The 16,050-nt window shown below is 47.8% G+C and overlaps 1 protein-coding gene across 6 annotated transcripts in view; it reads right to left on the bottom strand.

Annotated features, from left to right (window-relative positions):
- MBOAT1 (membrane bound O-acyltransferase domain containing 1) overlaps window positions 1-15,468 on the bottom strand; it is a 114,581-nt gene extending 99,113 nt beyond the window's left edge. For 3 of the 6 annotated variants that reach the window (XM_015102825.4, XM_060403770.1, XM_042237316.2), the window contains exon 1: window positions 14,583-14,937. In XM_015102825.4, the coding sequence (XP_014958311.2) occupies window positions 14,583-14,678 (96 nt within the window). In that variant the 5' untranslated portion in view covers window positions 14,679-14,937. Of the gene's footprint in view, window positions 1-14,582; window positions 14,938-15,392 lie in introns of those variants that run through there. The other 3 variants (XM_060403771.1, XM_060403772.1, XM_060403769.1) reach the window with 3 other exon arrangements.
- Between the last annotated feature and the right edge of the window lie 582 nt (window positions 15,469-16,050).

Genomic DNA, 16,050 nt, shown 5'->3' with positions numbered 1-16,050 from the left:
AGTATGTGTTTGTGCTTTAGATTCACTTTTACTTTAAAGTCAGATTTATTAAAATCATTGCATGCATCTAAGTCACTTTCAGTAAAGATACAAAGGACTTTCGGTTCATCCTGAATCCTCAGGCTCTTCATCAGGTGATTTTCATGAACGAATAATTGTTTAGTAAGATACACATTTCTCTCCTCAAACATGTGAACAAGAAATAGAAGCTCTTTTCAAATAAAATTACTCTTATTTCCAGAGCAAAGCACACACATTTCTAAGGCATTCTGACCGAACTCTAACAAGGAGCTGGAAGCAAAGCAATTCCAGAGCCCTGAAGTTCTATTCGCTTCAGCCAACACGTGTGGAAATGCGCACATTTCATTGAGAGAAATAAGGGAAAGGAACATATACAGGTGCAATCCTTTGAGCTACATCCCCTGAAAACGAAAAAAAGGGGGTCTTCACCCTCAAGAAGAGTTCCTTTACAATCTGAAACCAAGCCTTCCCTCTACTGTTGAAGATCTTGGAATCACAGAATTTTAGAGCTGCACTGGACTTCAGGAGTATCGTTTCTGGCAGATGGAGAGAGCAGAAATTCTGGAGACGGGCCACAGACATCACGTCTGTGAGAGACAGAGCCATCTGAATCCCTGGGCCACAAGGGACAGAGGATCTTCAACATCCTCAAGCCTAAGTCCAGAGTGGATCTCTCTCCCTCCCAGCGGAAACTGGAGGCAAATCCCATTCTGTACCCTCTCCTGAGCTCTGTGCTCAACCCCCCAACCTGTCCCACTGAAGGCAGTCCTCACACTCTCCATATTCCTGGGGACCATGCCAAGTGGAGGACCCCGCCCCAATTCCATCACCCACCCCCAGCAGCGTTTTTCAGCCTTGGCTAAAGGAGGTCACTCCTGGAAGCACAGAAACAGAACTCTCAGAAAAGGCAGAAAGGAAGTCGGCATTGCAAGAGCTCTGTAGACACAGATATGAATCAATTCCTAGGAGACACTTTTTTTTTTTTAAAGGAGAAGAGTGGAGGAACCATACACTCTCGTTTATATCAGAAAAGACAAAAAGATTCCATATACATGGATGTCTCCCCTACCGCTCAAAGGATGCCACTGGCTGCCAGTGGAGAGGGAATCTGAGCAGCTTCAAACTAGGGGGATGGGGGATAAGGGGTGGGGGGAACACCACTGGGACTGACCTTCCATCCTACCCCCCTTTTCTGCCTTTAAATACATAAGCTACCTAGTCAGAAAACTCATTTCTTAACGTCTGTATTTACACAAAGTAAAAGCCCCCAAATGAGCTAATCAAACACAAATCATGTTTCATTAAAACAGATAAATATTTAAAATAAGAGAAATTAAATTTTTAGAAAGACAGAGCAACAAATAATGCCGGGGTGGGGATGGGTGGGGGAGGTCTTCGGAGGAAAGACGTCTCAACCCAATGACACTCACAGTTAAACCACTTCGTGACATTTCACAAGATGACTTTTGAATTTAGCAACTTCCTCTAGGCTTAGCAACTTTATGTTGTATATACCTTTGCAGACTCTGTTTCAGATAAGAAGCACAGAATGAGGAATGAGACAAAATCGAGGGGGGACAAACCACAGGATTTTTTAATTACTTGTTTGAAATATGAATTTAGAACTGAAGAAAACTTTTCCAGTAAAACCCTGCTCTTTTTTTTCAAATGAGACAAGAACCCAAGCTTTGTGTTGTTGTTTTGGTAAATAAGCTGGAGTATGGAATATTTTTAACAATAGGATGGTTGGGAAACCCTCAGCACCAACCCCCTTTCCCACCCCCCAGAAATCCTAGTTCAACACTTAGAGACGCTTTAATGCCGTGTGGACTTTCAAAAACATACTTCAAAGAAGATTAACCACTGACAACAGTTATAAGCAGAGCCCTTCTATTATAAGGAAGTTGGTAAATGATTCACCAAGTACATATTTTTTGGCCAAGTAAAAACCCATTACAAATGGGTTAATGAGTTCATTTTGTGGCACATGGTCATGTAACTGAGGCCTAAGGGATAGTGGTCTTTTAATAAAGCCTATTTTTAACCACTATAAACTATGTGAAGGTACTTTTCCCATTGATTGTTCTCTATCCTTTTGCTTTTCTGGCAAAACTACTAGAAACTGTCATTAATAAGTCTGCAGCAAGTTTTTCCTTTGTCTTATTTACTGAAAGGGTTGACTTACTTAAAATAGAAAGCTTCTGAAAAGCACACAGCCAAATACTGCAATTAAATTACACAGACTGAATTCTTAATTTTTTTTATAAGTTACTGCCACAAAAAGATATTACCAGATTGTATCTGCTTTGATATAATCTGTTCATGAAATTTTTCTTTATGAATGTAATTCAGAGGCCATGCTTCAAAAATACTTGAGAGTACTGGGGTATACTGTACTTTTTGTATAAGTGACTTCAGACTGGGAAAGGAATTTCTACATATTGCCCACACTAACATGAGACATTCTGACCCCCCAAAAGATGATGATAATACCATCTGAACCACCAGGGAAGCCCATGATATGACTATATCATATAGTAATAGATCTATTACTATAGATCTATCTAGGGTAATAAATCTATCAACTTCAGACAATGAAAACAGGAATGGAGAATGTTAAACAATTCAAGATTCACATTTCACTACCAGCAACTGGGCCATTAATTAACTTTCGATCAGAAATTAGGCCTATTCGATCTGAAATGCAGGGTCCAAATAAGAAACAGGTAGGCCTAACCCAGTGATTAAAAAGAACTGGCCCCTGAGTTTCTCATCACTTAGTCATCCATTCCAACGCAAATATGTAAATAAAATTCCACTACAATGGAAGCAAGTTTATTTAGCTTTTACTTCATACTCCTAAGCATACCAAGATGGCCACGATTCAGCCTTAGTCACTGCCCACAGAGAAAGTTCATCTTTTCTCAGTACCTTTGCTCAAACAGTTTCCTCTTGCTGGTATATTCTGCCTGTCCCCCGGGTCCCATCCCTGCACTTTCTCTCATCCTTCTAAAGCAGGAACTCCCAGGAAGAACACTCCCCACACACATAATTTCCCAGAAGAGGCCCAGGGGTGCTGAGGCCTGGGTGCACATATTTTCTGGAATAATTAAGCATACTGCATTGTAAGAGTTTACACATGCTTATAGGTTTGTCTGCTAGAAGGCACAGGCCCTAGCTCATCTCTGTACCCCCCTTCCAGCCCAATATTTGGTAGGCGGTGTTCAATAAGCAACTACAGAAAGAAGCCTCTCAGAGTGAGGCAGGGCAGAAAGACCAATAAATATCTGAGACACAGGTAAGAGGCACCATGTGATAAAGAATGAATGAAATATTGCCATTTGCAGCCACTTGGATGGACCTAGAGTATATCCTACTAAGTGAAGTCAAAAACAAATATTATATAATACCATTTATATGTGGAATCTTTTCAGATTTTTAGATTGGTATTAGTATTTTTTAATAATACCAATGAATTTATATACAAAAAAAAAACAGAAACAGACTCACAGACATAGAAAACATTTATGGCTACCAATGGGGAAAGGGTGGGGAGGGAAAAATAATGAGTATGCGGTTAACAGATAGAAACAACTATAGATAAAATAGGTAAGAAAAAAGGATGTACTGTACAATACAGGGAACTATATTCAGTATCTTATAATAACCTATAATGGAATAGAATCTGAAAAATATATATAACTGAGTCACTTTGCTGTACAGCTGAAAATACAATATTGTAAATCAACTATGAATTTTCTATTTAAAAAAGACAGAAACAGACACACAGAACCAATATCCAGACAAGTAGATACACATATTGCTGTTCAGTCGTTTAATCACGTCCCACTCTTTATAACCCCATGGACTGCAGCATGCCAGGCTTCTTTGTCCTTCATTATCTCCTGGAGTTTGCTCAAACTCATGTCCATTGAGTTGATGATGCCATCCAACCATTTCATCCTCTGTTGCCTCCTCCTTCTCCTGCCCTCAATTTTTCCCAGCATCAGGGTCTTTTCCAATGAACTGGCTCTTAGCATCAGGTGGCCAAAGTATTGGAGCTTCAGTTTAGCATCAATCCTCCAAATGAACATTCAGGGTTGATTTCCTTTAGATACGCATATACAAAGTCAATAAACATAACCCTTTGGATTACTGTCATAATCCTTCCTCCCCAAAAGAGGTACATGTGATATGGAGACAGTGCTGTGGAGAAACAAAATAAAAGGGGGTCATTTGGCCCTGGGGGAGGGAGAATCTATAAGGGAAGAGGGGAGAGCAAGGCCAGGGTCACAGAGAGCAGACAGGAGGGGGTGAAACAGGAAATGAGGATCAGGATGAGGGCTACAGCCTGCAAGAGGGAAAAGTGTGAACAGAAGCTGGAAGGTGTAAAAGGCACAGGGGATCTGAGCCACAGGAAAGCACTGTCTGCTGTGCTGTCTATAGAACCCAGGAAAGCATGCTGGGATGCAAGGCAGTGACTACAGCAAAGCCTGCAGAGTCCCAGGTTCAAGTCCTGCCTCTGCCCTCGCCCAGCCCTAGGGCTGCAGGCAAGTTACTGAAGACCTGTGTGGGCTTACTCGCTTCAGTCGTGTCTGATTCTTTGCGACGCTATGAACTGTAGCCCGCCAGGCTCCTCTGTCCATGGGATTCTCCAGGCAAGAATACTGGAGTGGGGTGCCATTTCTTTCTCCAGGGGATCTTCCTGACCCAGGGATAGAACCTGTGTCTTCGACATTGCAAGTGGATTCTTTCCCATTGAGCCACTGGGGAAGTCCCACTGAAGACCTGTAAGCCTATTTAAGCATCCAGCATACGGAGTTGCTGGTGTCTTTAGGGCAGACAGGTAAACTGAGGCCAAGTCAAGAAGAAAACACATCTTGTTCCATGACAGGCAGGCAAAAGCTCCAGGACCCACCAGGCCTCTGCCTGAAATGCCAGAAAGCATATGGACACATCCCCCTTCAAGTGTGGTCAAATCAGGCCACCAGACTGTGACACCAGCCAGCATTGGCCATTCCGGCCAGCACCCACTGGACCCACCCGAGTCCCTTAGGATGGAGTCATTCCTCCCACACACAGGGCTGGACTGAGGGACATTGCCCAACGCCACCCACCCTGTCCTCTTTATTATATGGAATTTGGGGTTTATAATGTAGTCTTTCCCTCAATACATCTCACCATTTCATTATGCTCATGCTAAGTCGATTCAGTCATGTCCAACTCTTTGCGACTCCATGGACTGTATCCCGCCAGGCTCCTCCAACCATGGGATTCTCCAGACAACAGTACTGGAGTGGGTTGCCATGCCCTCCTCCAGGGGATCTTCCTGACCCAAGGAGTGAACCTGTGTCTCCTGCATTGCAGGCGGATTCTTTGCCACTGAGCCTCTGGCTATTTTAAAAGGCGTCTTCCATCTCCCAAAAGCAGTCTCTTCAGAACCACAAAGGATCTTTCCACTCTCTTTGCGAGCAGCTCCAGGAAAGACTGCAAGGCTCAGGGTCAGTTGCTGGCCATGGCGTTACCAGGCTCCTGGGCCCCCAGGAGGCACTTTCCTTGCCCTGCCGAGCACCCTGCCTCTCATCCCCCCAGCCTCCTGTTGGGCGTGCACACTTGCAGCTATGGACTTCTTCCTCCGCTTCCATGATTCATGTTCCCACCACTGACCTCCCTCCCACTTTTGACCTCTGCTCTGCTCCGGAAACCTCAGAGTCTTCCCAGCTCCCTCCCTCAGCTCTCAGCCTGGTGGGAGAGCTGTCTGCCCCCAGCGTCTGCTTTCCCGATTTTACCACCACATGGGCGAGGAGAGAGAAGAAAAGTCACTGCTTGTCCAGATTCCCCCAGTGCTGCTCTGGACGATTTTTCTTCCACCATCCCCTGCCATTTAGTAATACACTTGGGGACTAAAAGCTCTAAGTGTGTGTATAATCAGCCAATCATGTGAAAGTAGCATCTCTGCCCTTATTTATTTGTTAGCCTGAATAGAAAGACCTCTAAAATGGACTTTTTTTAGAAAGCACTTGAATGCATTTTGTCTGGTCTTGTATTCATGAAGTGTTCTGTTGTCGTTCAGTCACTAAGTCGTGTCCGACTCTTCCTGACCCCACGGACTGCAGCACGCCAGGCCTCCCTGTCCCTCGCTATCTCCTGGAGTTTGCCCAAGTTCATGTCCATTGAATCGGTGATGCCATCCAACCATCTCATCCTCTGTCATCCCCTTCTCCTCCTGCCCAATCTTTCCCAGAATCAGGGTTTTTTTCCAGTGAGTCAGCTCTTCACATCAGGGGGCCAAAGTATTAGAGCTACAGCATCAGTCCATCCAATGAGTATTCAGGGTTGATTTTTCTTAGGATGGACTGGTTTGATCTCCTTGCTGTCCAAGGGACTCTGAAGAGTGTTCTCCAGCACCACAGTTTGAAAGCATCAATTCTTAAAGTGTTTAATTAGCACCAATTATGAACTGGGCCCCTAAGACGGGGCTGTTGGAGGGAACGGGGGTGGTAAGCATCAAAAGAACACAGCAGGCGTGTTCTGCTCCCCTTATGAGGCTCAGCTGCTGCCTTCTTCTATAAAGGGGGTAGGAGAACTCCTAACACCCTTCAAGAGAGGCACCATCCTTCCAGCCAAGAGGTACCTCCCCTCCAGACCCAAGTCTGGCTCCTCCTAACCCTGGATAGGATGCGCCCTGCAGAGCAGCTGGCTGAGGGCCTGAGAGCAGAGCCGGTCATGCCCTCTCTGGTCCCTCCTAGTTGTCAGCACCCACCAACCTCCACATTCCTGGAGAGCTTAGGTACCACACCTCACATCCCTGGGGAACCTGGGGAGCTTCAGTGTTTAAGAGGACAATCCCTCAAACTCCCTAGGTTCCTGGGCTTGCTAAACTCAATCAACTTCCATCCCTTCTCCCAGGGAAGCTTTGCTAGGGATCTTCAACTTGAATACCCCAGCGCCTGGCTCTCTCACTTCCCCAGCACCTGATCTTCAAAGTCCCTCCAATCTCCTAATGTTTCCCTTCTCACTGTCACCACCTCTAACTACTTGTCAGCATCTCTCAACACCCTTACTTCTTAACGTCTCAACTACTTTCCCTTCCAACTGTCTATTTCACTTTTGCTCCGAGAAGGCGCTGCTGAAAGAGAAAAATCACAGACTGGCACAAATCCTGACGCTTTTGATTTTCAGTGGGTTGATTATACCCAGCAACCCATTCAACTGACCCCAGGCAGCTCCTTCTCTGCTCCCCCATAAAGACCACCCAAAATATCCGCTCATCCTCAAAACTCCGGCTTCACTTCCATCCCTTCATCCCTCAGTCATGACCTCCCACCCCACTTCACAAGATGAAAATCCTTTCACAGTAAACCCTTCAACACTTTCCCTTTGATGTGAGCAGTGCCTCTAAACTTCTGTTGTCAGGAGAATCACCTGGGCAGCCCCTTCACTCGGACAGGCATTTGGACTCACTAGGCCTGAATCGAATCCCAGAAGCATACAGTATATTCTGATGCGAGTCCATCCACCAGATTGGAGGAAAATCAGTCTAGGATATGGATCTCAAACTCCAGCCCTCGGGCCAAATCCAGCCCCTGCCTGTTTTTGTGCGGCCTGCACGTTAATTATGTGTTTTTACATTTTTTTAAAGGGTTGGGGAAAAAAAAAATCAAGAGAATTTTGGACTTTCCCTTATGGCACAGCAGATAAGAATCCACCCGCCAATGCAGGGGACACAGGATTGACTCCCTGGTGCAGGAAGATTCCATGTCCCACGGAACAACTGCTGCTGCTGCTACTAAGTCACTTCAGTTGTGTCCGACTCTGTGCGACCCCATAGACGGCAGCCCACCAGGCTCCCGCATCCCTGGGATTCTCCAGGCAAGAACACTGGAGTGCGTTGCCATTTCCTTCTCCAATGCATGAAAGTGAAAGTGAAAGTGAAGTCACTCAGTCATGTCCGACCCTCAGCAACCCCATGGACTGCAGCCTACCAGGCTCCTCCGTCCATGGGATTTTCCAGGCAAGAGTACTGGAGTGGGGTGCCATTGCCTTCTCCCACGTAACAACTATGCCCGTGCAAGTAAACTACTGAACCTGTGCTCAGGAGTCCCGAACCACAACTACTGAGCCTGTGGGCTGCAACTACTGAAGCCCACATGCCCTCGAGCCCAGCTCCAACAAGAGAAGTCACGCCAGTGAGAAGCCCCCAACTAGAGAAAAGCGTACACGAAGCAACGAACACCCAGCACGGCCAAAAATAAGGTTTGGTTTTTTTTTAAAAAAAGAAGGGAATGCCACAACCCATGTAAATTAGACAAAATTCAAATTCCAGTGTCCGTAAATAAAGTTTCAGGAGAACACAGCCAGGCCCAATGATTTACATACCGTCTGGGGCTGCTCTGAAGTGTCAAAGGCACAGTGACGTGGATGCAACGAAGACTGCCTGCAAAGCTGAAAATATATGCTGTCTGGTCCTTTATATAAAAAGCTTGCCGCCCCCTGGTCTGCAGGATGAAGTGCAGACACCTCACCAGAGCCTTCCAGCTTCTCTGTGACATAACCCCCGCCTCCCTCCCCAACCTACGGTCCCACAGTCTTCACAAGCGCAGCCCCACCGGCCACTTCAGTGGGCTCAGCACCTCAAACGAAGCGCAGTTTCACACTTCCCCACTTTCTGTACGTGCTGTTCTTTCTACCCACCTTGCCACACAAACACTTCTTCGTCCTTCCAAGACCCAATTCATGTTCTGCCCCACCGGTGAGATGCTCTCTGACAACCAAACCTCACCCGACTCCCCACTGCACTAAACTCATTTGTATCCCAATTATCTGTATACAGCAGTGATTCTCAAACTTCTCACTCCCAGCACCACCAGGAGGGCTCATGAGACCACCCTCTGGCTGGGTCTGCCCTGCAGAGTGGCGGATGGGGCTCCAAGCAGAGAGAATGGACGTTTCTAACAAGCTTCAAGGCTGATGCTGCTGGCCCAGGCACTGCACAGAAGCAACACCGGTTAACTTCTGTGTCCCTCGCCCCAATCGCCAGTGAATTTTTTGAGTGTGGAGTCGCTCAGTTGTGTCTGACTCTTTGCGACCCATGGACTGTAGCCCACCAAGCTCCTCCATCCATGGGATTCTCCAGGCAAGAATACTGGAGTGGGTTGCCATTTCCTTCTCCAGGGTTTTTGAGGAAGGGCCCAATTTATTCATGTTTGAATCATCCCAGCCTCATTTGGTTCCAAGAATTCCTGGAATACGGCAGAAACTCAGGATTTGCTATCTGTGGTCTAACCGCACGAGCTTCCTCCTGGGAGTCAATGATTTTCACTCTCGGACAATGAAAGGGAAATTGAGTGGGGAGAGAAGATTTGGCCTTGAAGGAACCAGTGAGGCCAAAGAAATAAATGGAAGTGGCTCTTTGCAGGACTGACGTTTTCTGGCCCGCCAAATGCATCCTGAGCTGGGGTCAACTGGAAAGCCCTAGGGTGGAGAGCAGATGGTTCAAATCAAAAACCCGAGGGTATAGCCTGGAGGCAGCACCAACAGGGGGGATGTTCAGTGGCGGGCCCTTTCCCCACAAAGACCCATCCACTGTCCACTTGAAAAACAAGATTATCTATATCAACATCTGATCACGTACACCATTAGCATGGGCCTATACACAGTGTTCTTCCCTGGAGAATCCCAGGGATGGCGGAGCCTGGTGGGCTGCCGTGTATGGGGTCGCACAGAGTCGGACATGACTGAAGCGACTTAGCAGCAGCAGCAGCATACTGTTACTAATGATAAACATTTGTTGAGTATTTACTACTTGTTTAGAATACAAAGGGAAATAAAACCTGACCCTCAAGAAAACTTTAGTTTGAGACTCAGCATACAAATGTAGGACAGCTAACAAAATAAGGTAACATTTACTAAGTGTCAAATACAAATGGTGTCAAAGGTAAACAGTAAATTCTACAGGAGTCCAAGGTGTCCTGTGGCTTTCCCATCTCCATTCCACTAAGCTACCACGTGTAAACCTCAATCCTAAAGAAAGGCAACCCTGAATATGCATTGAAAGGACTGATGCTGAAGCTCCAATACTTTGGCCACCTGATGCAAAGAGCTGACTCACTGGAAAAGATCCTGATGCTGGAAAGACTGAGGGCAGGAGGAGAAGGGCAACAGACGATGAGATGGTTGGACCTCACCAACTCAATGGACATGAGTTTGAGCAAACTCTAGGAGATAGCGAAGGCCAGGGAAGCCTGGCGTGTGCAGTCCATGGGATCACAAAGAGTCAGACAACTGAGTACTGAACAACAGCATACCTCTATTAGCACTTACACCGGTTCATCAGGACATAGTACTTGTATATTAATATTTATGTGGGTCTTTTGTCTCCTTTATAGGTGTATAAACTCTTCTAGGACAGAAACCTTGATTTTTTTTTTTTTTAATCCTTATATTTCTACGACCTGACCAAGTCCTTGGCATTACAAGTATGAAATAAATATTTAATAATGACTGTGGAATGTGAGTTAAGCTTTTAACCAAGGGCAAGGCTTAGATAAGACAAGAATTGAGGGTTGGGCTTTCCACAGACAGGCAAGGGAACCAACCAGGTGACTGAAAACTCCAGGCAGGTAGAGAAAGTTTATGGTCAGAGGCTTCAGTAGTGTCAGACTCTTTGCGACCCCGCGACTGTAACCCACCAGGCTCCTCTGTCCGTGGAATTTCCCAGGCAAGAATACTGAGTGGGTAGTCATTCCCTTCTCCAGGGGATCTTCCCAACCCAGGGATTGAACCTGAGTCTCCAGCCCTGCAGGCAGATTCTTTACCATCTGAGCCACCAGAGGCGGGGGTAGTTGAGAAGCCCATGAGTTGAGAAGGCCAGGCCTTGAGAGCTAGTCTTCACTCATCTAGCCTTTTAAACTGTAATACAAGCCTACAGGAAGAGACCTAAACCTTGACTGCTTTAACCTCGGCAATCACTTCCTAGATTCTTATCTCCTGGTCTATTTTTCCTTTGTCCCTTTTTTCTGCTGATGCCACATTAGGGGGAAAAACTGAAATCCAGACAAAGAATCCTAATTTAATACTGAATTGATACTTTATGCAAATACAGACAAATTTGGGGGGGGTTCAGTTGGTTAAAAAAAAAAGTCTTGGCACTCAGTTCACCAAATTGCAAAGTCCTTAAAGCCAGGAATTCCTCCTCTTGCAGAGCTCCTCGGATATGATCAAGTGACACACACATTAGGAATGTCAGCATTCTGGCAGCTGAGTCCATTTAGGACTAGTTGAGTCCTAGTCCATTCGAAGGCTGGGACAGTTTAAAGATGGATCTTGTCATAGCCCACAACCTAAACAGGGTGGAGAGGGTATGAACAGATGATTTAAACAGAAAAGCAGATCAGTTATCCTCCGCTCCCTGCCCAAGCTCCACATCTGCTAACAGAAAGGAACTCATTCTAGAAACACAGTTTTCAACAAACTCATCTGTGAGGCAACTGTGAAGGCTCATACATCCTCCATTTCCAATACTCTGGACCTGAACTGCTGGGCTCCAAGTCTCTAATTAAATAAGATGATTTTGCATTTAACCTCTTTCAGAGGAGTCCAGGCTAGTCAAAGCCCCTGGAAACTAAAACCAGAGACTTCTCCTGAGTATAGTCGCAATGCACATGGGCTCCCCCGAAGAGCTAAGAGAACAGATAAATGGAAGAACTGGATGAAAAACAGAGCTCTTCACTCACATAGCAGAATGCTCAGCAGATATTTCAGGTGTTGTAAATAATAAACGACTTGACCCAGGGAGACCTAGAAGCCAAAGACATTCCCATAAGCGCAATCAATTCAGAAATTACAAACACACATGTGAAATCCTGAAACATTAAGGAGAGGATTCACTGTCGTCTGTAAGTGGTATATGAGGCACTACTTGGGCAACTTGAGATATGTTTTATCATTCTTGGCAAATTGCAGGCCAATAAGAAGGCACTCTTTAATGGGCCAGGAGCAAATGCGTATCAAGGGCTGGGCTCTTAGCCTAGGTCTGTCCTCCAGAGCTGGCTCCACATTTCTCGTCCCCCCTGTGGCCCAGGAGAAGTCCCTCAGACCACTTCACCCAGGCGCTCTAGGCCAGCCACCCACCAGGGGCCACGGCAAGAGATGCAAAGGTCAGGGGATGGGGAGCAGAAGGGCCAAGTTCTCTGCTTTGCCCCTGCATCCAGGCAACAGGACTTTCTCCCTATTCCCCTTCAGCACCCAATCTTGGTACCTGAACATCCTTTATTGGCTCCTATAGTGCCACCCACAACTCTTAAGTAATTCAGGGAAGTTTCTTCATTATAAGCCATTGAGTTGAATTGTTTCCTGCCAGGCCCCTGTCTGATACAAGGACCGTACGGCACTTCACATCTATGTAAAATGTCTCAACTCCCAAAGGTAGGTCTTTTGCCATCTCCCACATTACACATGAGGACCCTGAGGCTCCAGGTTGGTAGAATACCAGCTGACGGTCACAAAGGAAGTTTCCTAGCAGACCAGGAATTACCCGCAAGTCAGTCTAACATCTAAAAGGCCCTTGAAAGTGTGAGGGAGAAAAACACATCAAGCTTCCAAACCCTCAAGCCACGGTTTCGCCTCAAACCACATTGTTTATGGTTTGGGATTCTCCCTCGGCCTAAATAAGCCAGCTGGGGTATTGCCCTTTACGGGTGTCTTCCACCAAGAATCACTGTGATTGGACCCCAGCTGAAGGGCAGCAGGCCTCCCTAAGATCTAAGATCACAGGTGTGCCTTTCTTGTCTAGAGCCCACATTTCTCCTTCCGTGTACCCCCAAATCCCTCCCCTCTCCATCTTTCATTCTTTCTTATAAATTAAAACCAGGATTCCTTTGTCAGAAATCCAGGAGACTCAAGATGATGGTGGAGGCAGTTACAGGGCACTTAATAACATCCATCTTAGGTGCCTCTTAGCCATCAATCTCCAGGATCTATTAACAATCTATCTCTTTCCATACAAAAAACAAAAACAAAAACAAACAAACAAAAAAAAACCCTGGATTGTGCTGTACTGCTGCAAATGGAAAGTGCAATTAAAATAAATTGTGATGGAGGGTAGAGGGGTTAAGTATGAAACAAACTCCCCAGAAAGGAAATTCGGCTCTGAGTTAGATTTCATTTCAGGGCTAGAGAATTTGCTATTATTGCTGCCTTTGCAGGTCCCTGGCAATCACTACATCCTCACTACAAGAACAGGCACGGGCAGCTGAAAAAAACCCCTCCTGACCTTTGGGATTTCACAACTGATGAGAGGCAACTGTCGGATCAGGTGGAGTTCTGAATCAAAGCCTCAAAGGGGGCCAGGTAGAGGGCAGCTCAGAAAACAGCATCTGAGTAAAGCAAACATCCAGCTTTCACTTCCTCATTGCTGAAGGAATGGGAGTGGACAGTGCAGCAGGTATGCTCTTGTGTGAAGGAAAGAATTTTTAAAGTTCACTAGGGAACAGGCAGAGGAAGAAAACTGGATGAAAACTCAGCAGGAAACAGGAGTATGCGGGCCCTCCTCCAGAATGCCTTACCCAATTCCATTTAAATAACATACAGCTGTCCCTTCAACCACATAGGTGTTCATCTGCCTATAATTTACAGACAGCCCCTTGTATCCTCCGTTCCTAGACTCTGCAGATTTAAGCAGCTTCAGTACTGGTACAGCGCTGTAGTACTTACTATTGAAAAATATCCACATATAAGTGAATCCATGCAATTCAAACTTGTCTTATTCAAGGGTCAACTATGTATTTACTGGCTTACTACTAAACACAGGGCAGATCTAGCCTGTAGCATCTAGAGAGACCAAAAAAATGGGTTAAGAGCCTTAACGCTTAGAAAGATTTCTTACCTGGAATTACTGTTTGTTGCTATTTTCAGTTTCAGTCCAAACACCTGCAGCAGCCTCTCTCTTCTTCCAATAACCTGTCCTGCTAGGGAGCCTGGACCCTCGAGAACGGACTGACTGAATAAACCACGGCCCTCGGAAAACCACAGCATCCTGTGTCCCTCCTCCCTTGCGGATGGAGATCGCACAGGGCACAAAATAACTGTCAACCCGATTTTCCAAGCCTCGCTGCCGGAAACACCCCGGTCTCTTATCCCCAAACGGTAGGCTACTGCTTAGACATCACTCAGGCTTACTTTCTAAGTAGGCTCAACTAACTTAAAAATAATGAAGACTTGAGTGCACTGACGGAACACGATTTCATTTATCAGAAGGCTTTAGAACTGGCTTACAGGAAAGGAGGCAACCCCAAACTTCAAACAAGACCAAAACAAAGTTTATTCGAATCTGCTGTGCAGGGTATACCCCCCCCCCCCCCATACGTACAGGAGAAAAACATCAACTCAAACAAACAAAACTCCACCTGTCTAGTCTGAAGCAGGGAAATCTGCATGGGGGCGGGGACGGAGGTAGATAACATCCCCCTCCTCGCCTCCCCCGGCTTCCCTCCCGCTCCGGCTCGGGGAGGGTGCCTGCGCTCACGCCCCAGCGCGCGGCCTGGCCGCCCGCCCGCAGTTACCTGGTCCAGCGGGATGCCCAGGAGCTCGCTGAGCGGGTGCAGACAGGTGGACCCCGTGGTGCGGTAGGACAGGCTGGACCGCGGCTCCGCTGCCATCCTGCATCTTCGGGAGGAGCCGCCCCCAGCCCCGGCCCCCGGCTCGGCGTCCTCCCGCCCGAGTGCGCGCGGGCGGCCGTCCCGAGGGCAGCGCGCGGCCGCCGGGCTCCCGCGGGACCGAGCTGCGAGCCAGAGGACGAGACGCGGCGCAAAGTCTCGGGGCGCAAAACTTGGCGTTCGGCGCTGCGGCTACGGGCGCGGTAGGAGGGCCGCGGCCCAGCGCGCTCGGCTTCCCGCTCCCCTCCTCTCGCCGCTCATTGGCCCGGCCGCCCGGCCCGGGAGGCGGAGGGAGGGAGGGTTGAGTGGGGACCAGAGCCCGGCCCCCGAGCGCCACCCGGCCCGCCCTGCCCCGGCCGCGCGGGGGGGAGAGCGCCGCCACGGGCGCCGCCGCCTTGCCCTGCGCCCGGCGTTGCGCAGCCCCGGGCGGGGGTGGGGCGGGAGGAGCCAATGCTCTTCCTTCTCCGGAGCTCCCCGTCCTCTCTCCCCGCCACCCGAAAACGACCTCCTCCCGGGTCACCAAGGCGGGCGCCTAGCACTCGGGAGCGCCCTGGCCACACCCTGTTTTGGTTCCGCCGCAGTCTCAGCACCCCCACCCTCCCGGTTCCCGCTCGGGTGAAGGTTTCCTGCGCTTTCCCTGCGGCCAAGAGTTCATCTGCTCGGGGGCTGGAAACCCAAGGACACCCCGATGCTCCCAGCCAGCGCCCCATCACTCACCCCCTTCTCTCGCTCTCCTTACATTCCTGCGGACACGCATAGCTTCCTACACCCTTGGTTCGTGTCACAGAATCTCAGACACTAGAACTGCTCGCTTCTGACATCGGATGTCCGGCCCCCCCGCGGACTGTAAATTCTTTTCACTCCCGTAAGAAACGATGCTACTGCGGTACTGTGTGCTTTCTGATCACTTTCTTGCCAGCACCGGTTCTAAAAACGGGTTACCTGGCCCCTTCACTTCTTTGTCCCCAGAAGTGTTTCACTGGTCCTTGGGAAACTTTTTCAGTTGATACAGAGATTTTGAGAATCATAAAAGTCTTGCTCTTTCCAGGAACTGCTGTAATGCTTGCTGATGAAGAAGACTTTCAGGAAAGCAGTGTTGAAATCAAATGGGTAGAAAAAAAAAATGAGTTGGTGTCAATCCCCAGGCTTCACCAGGTAACCAAGCTCAATACTTTGCATTGGAAGTTTACCTGGGAACGGACACTGAGCAACCCAGCCAAGGATTAGCTGGTGGAGAAACCAACCAAACAGGGGGCAGTCCCTCTAGAACAGAACTAATTGTCCTCAATGTGACCTTCAGCTTCAAATCCAACTGAAGGCCTGTCAGACACTCCTAACACCTTTCCCTCCAAGGCTCAGCCTCACCCTGGCCTTC

Source organism: Ovis aries, chromosome 20 (genome assembly GCF_016772045.2).
Source record: "Ovis aries strain OAR_USU_Benz2616 breed Rambouillet chromosome 20, ARS-UI_Ramb_v3.0, whole genome shotgun sequence".
Classification (NCBI taxonomy): domain Eukaryota; kingdom Metazoa; phylum Chordata; class Mammalia; order Artiodactyla; family Bovidae; genus Ovis; species Ovis aries.
This window is presented reverse-complemented; position numbering and strand designations above follow the sequence as displayed.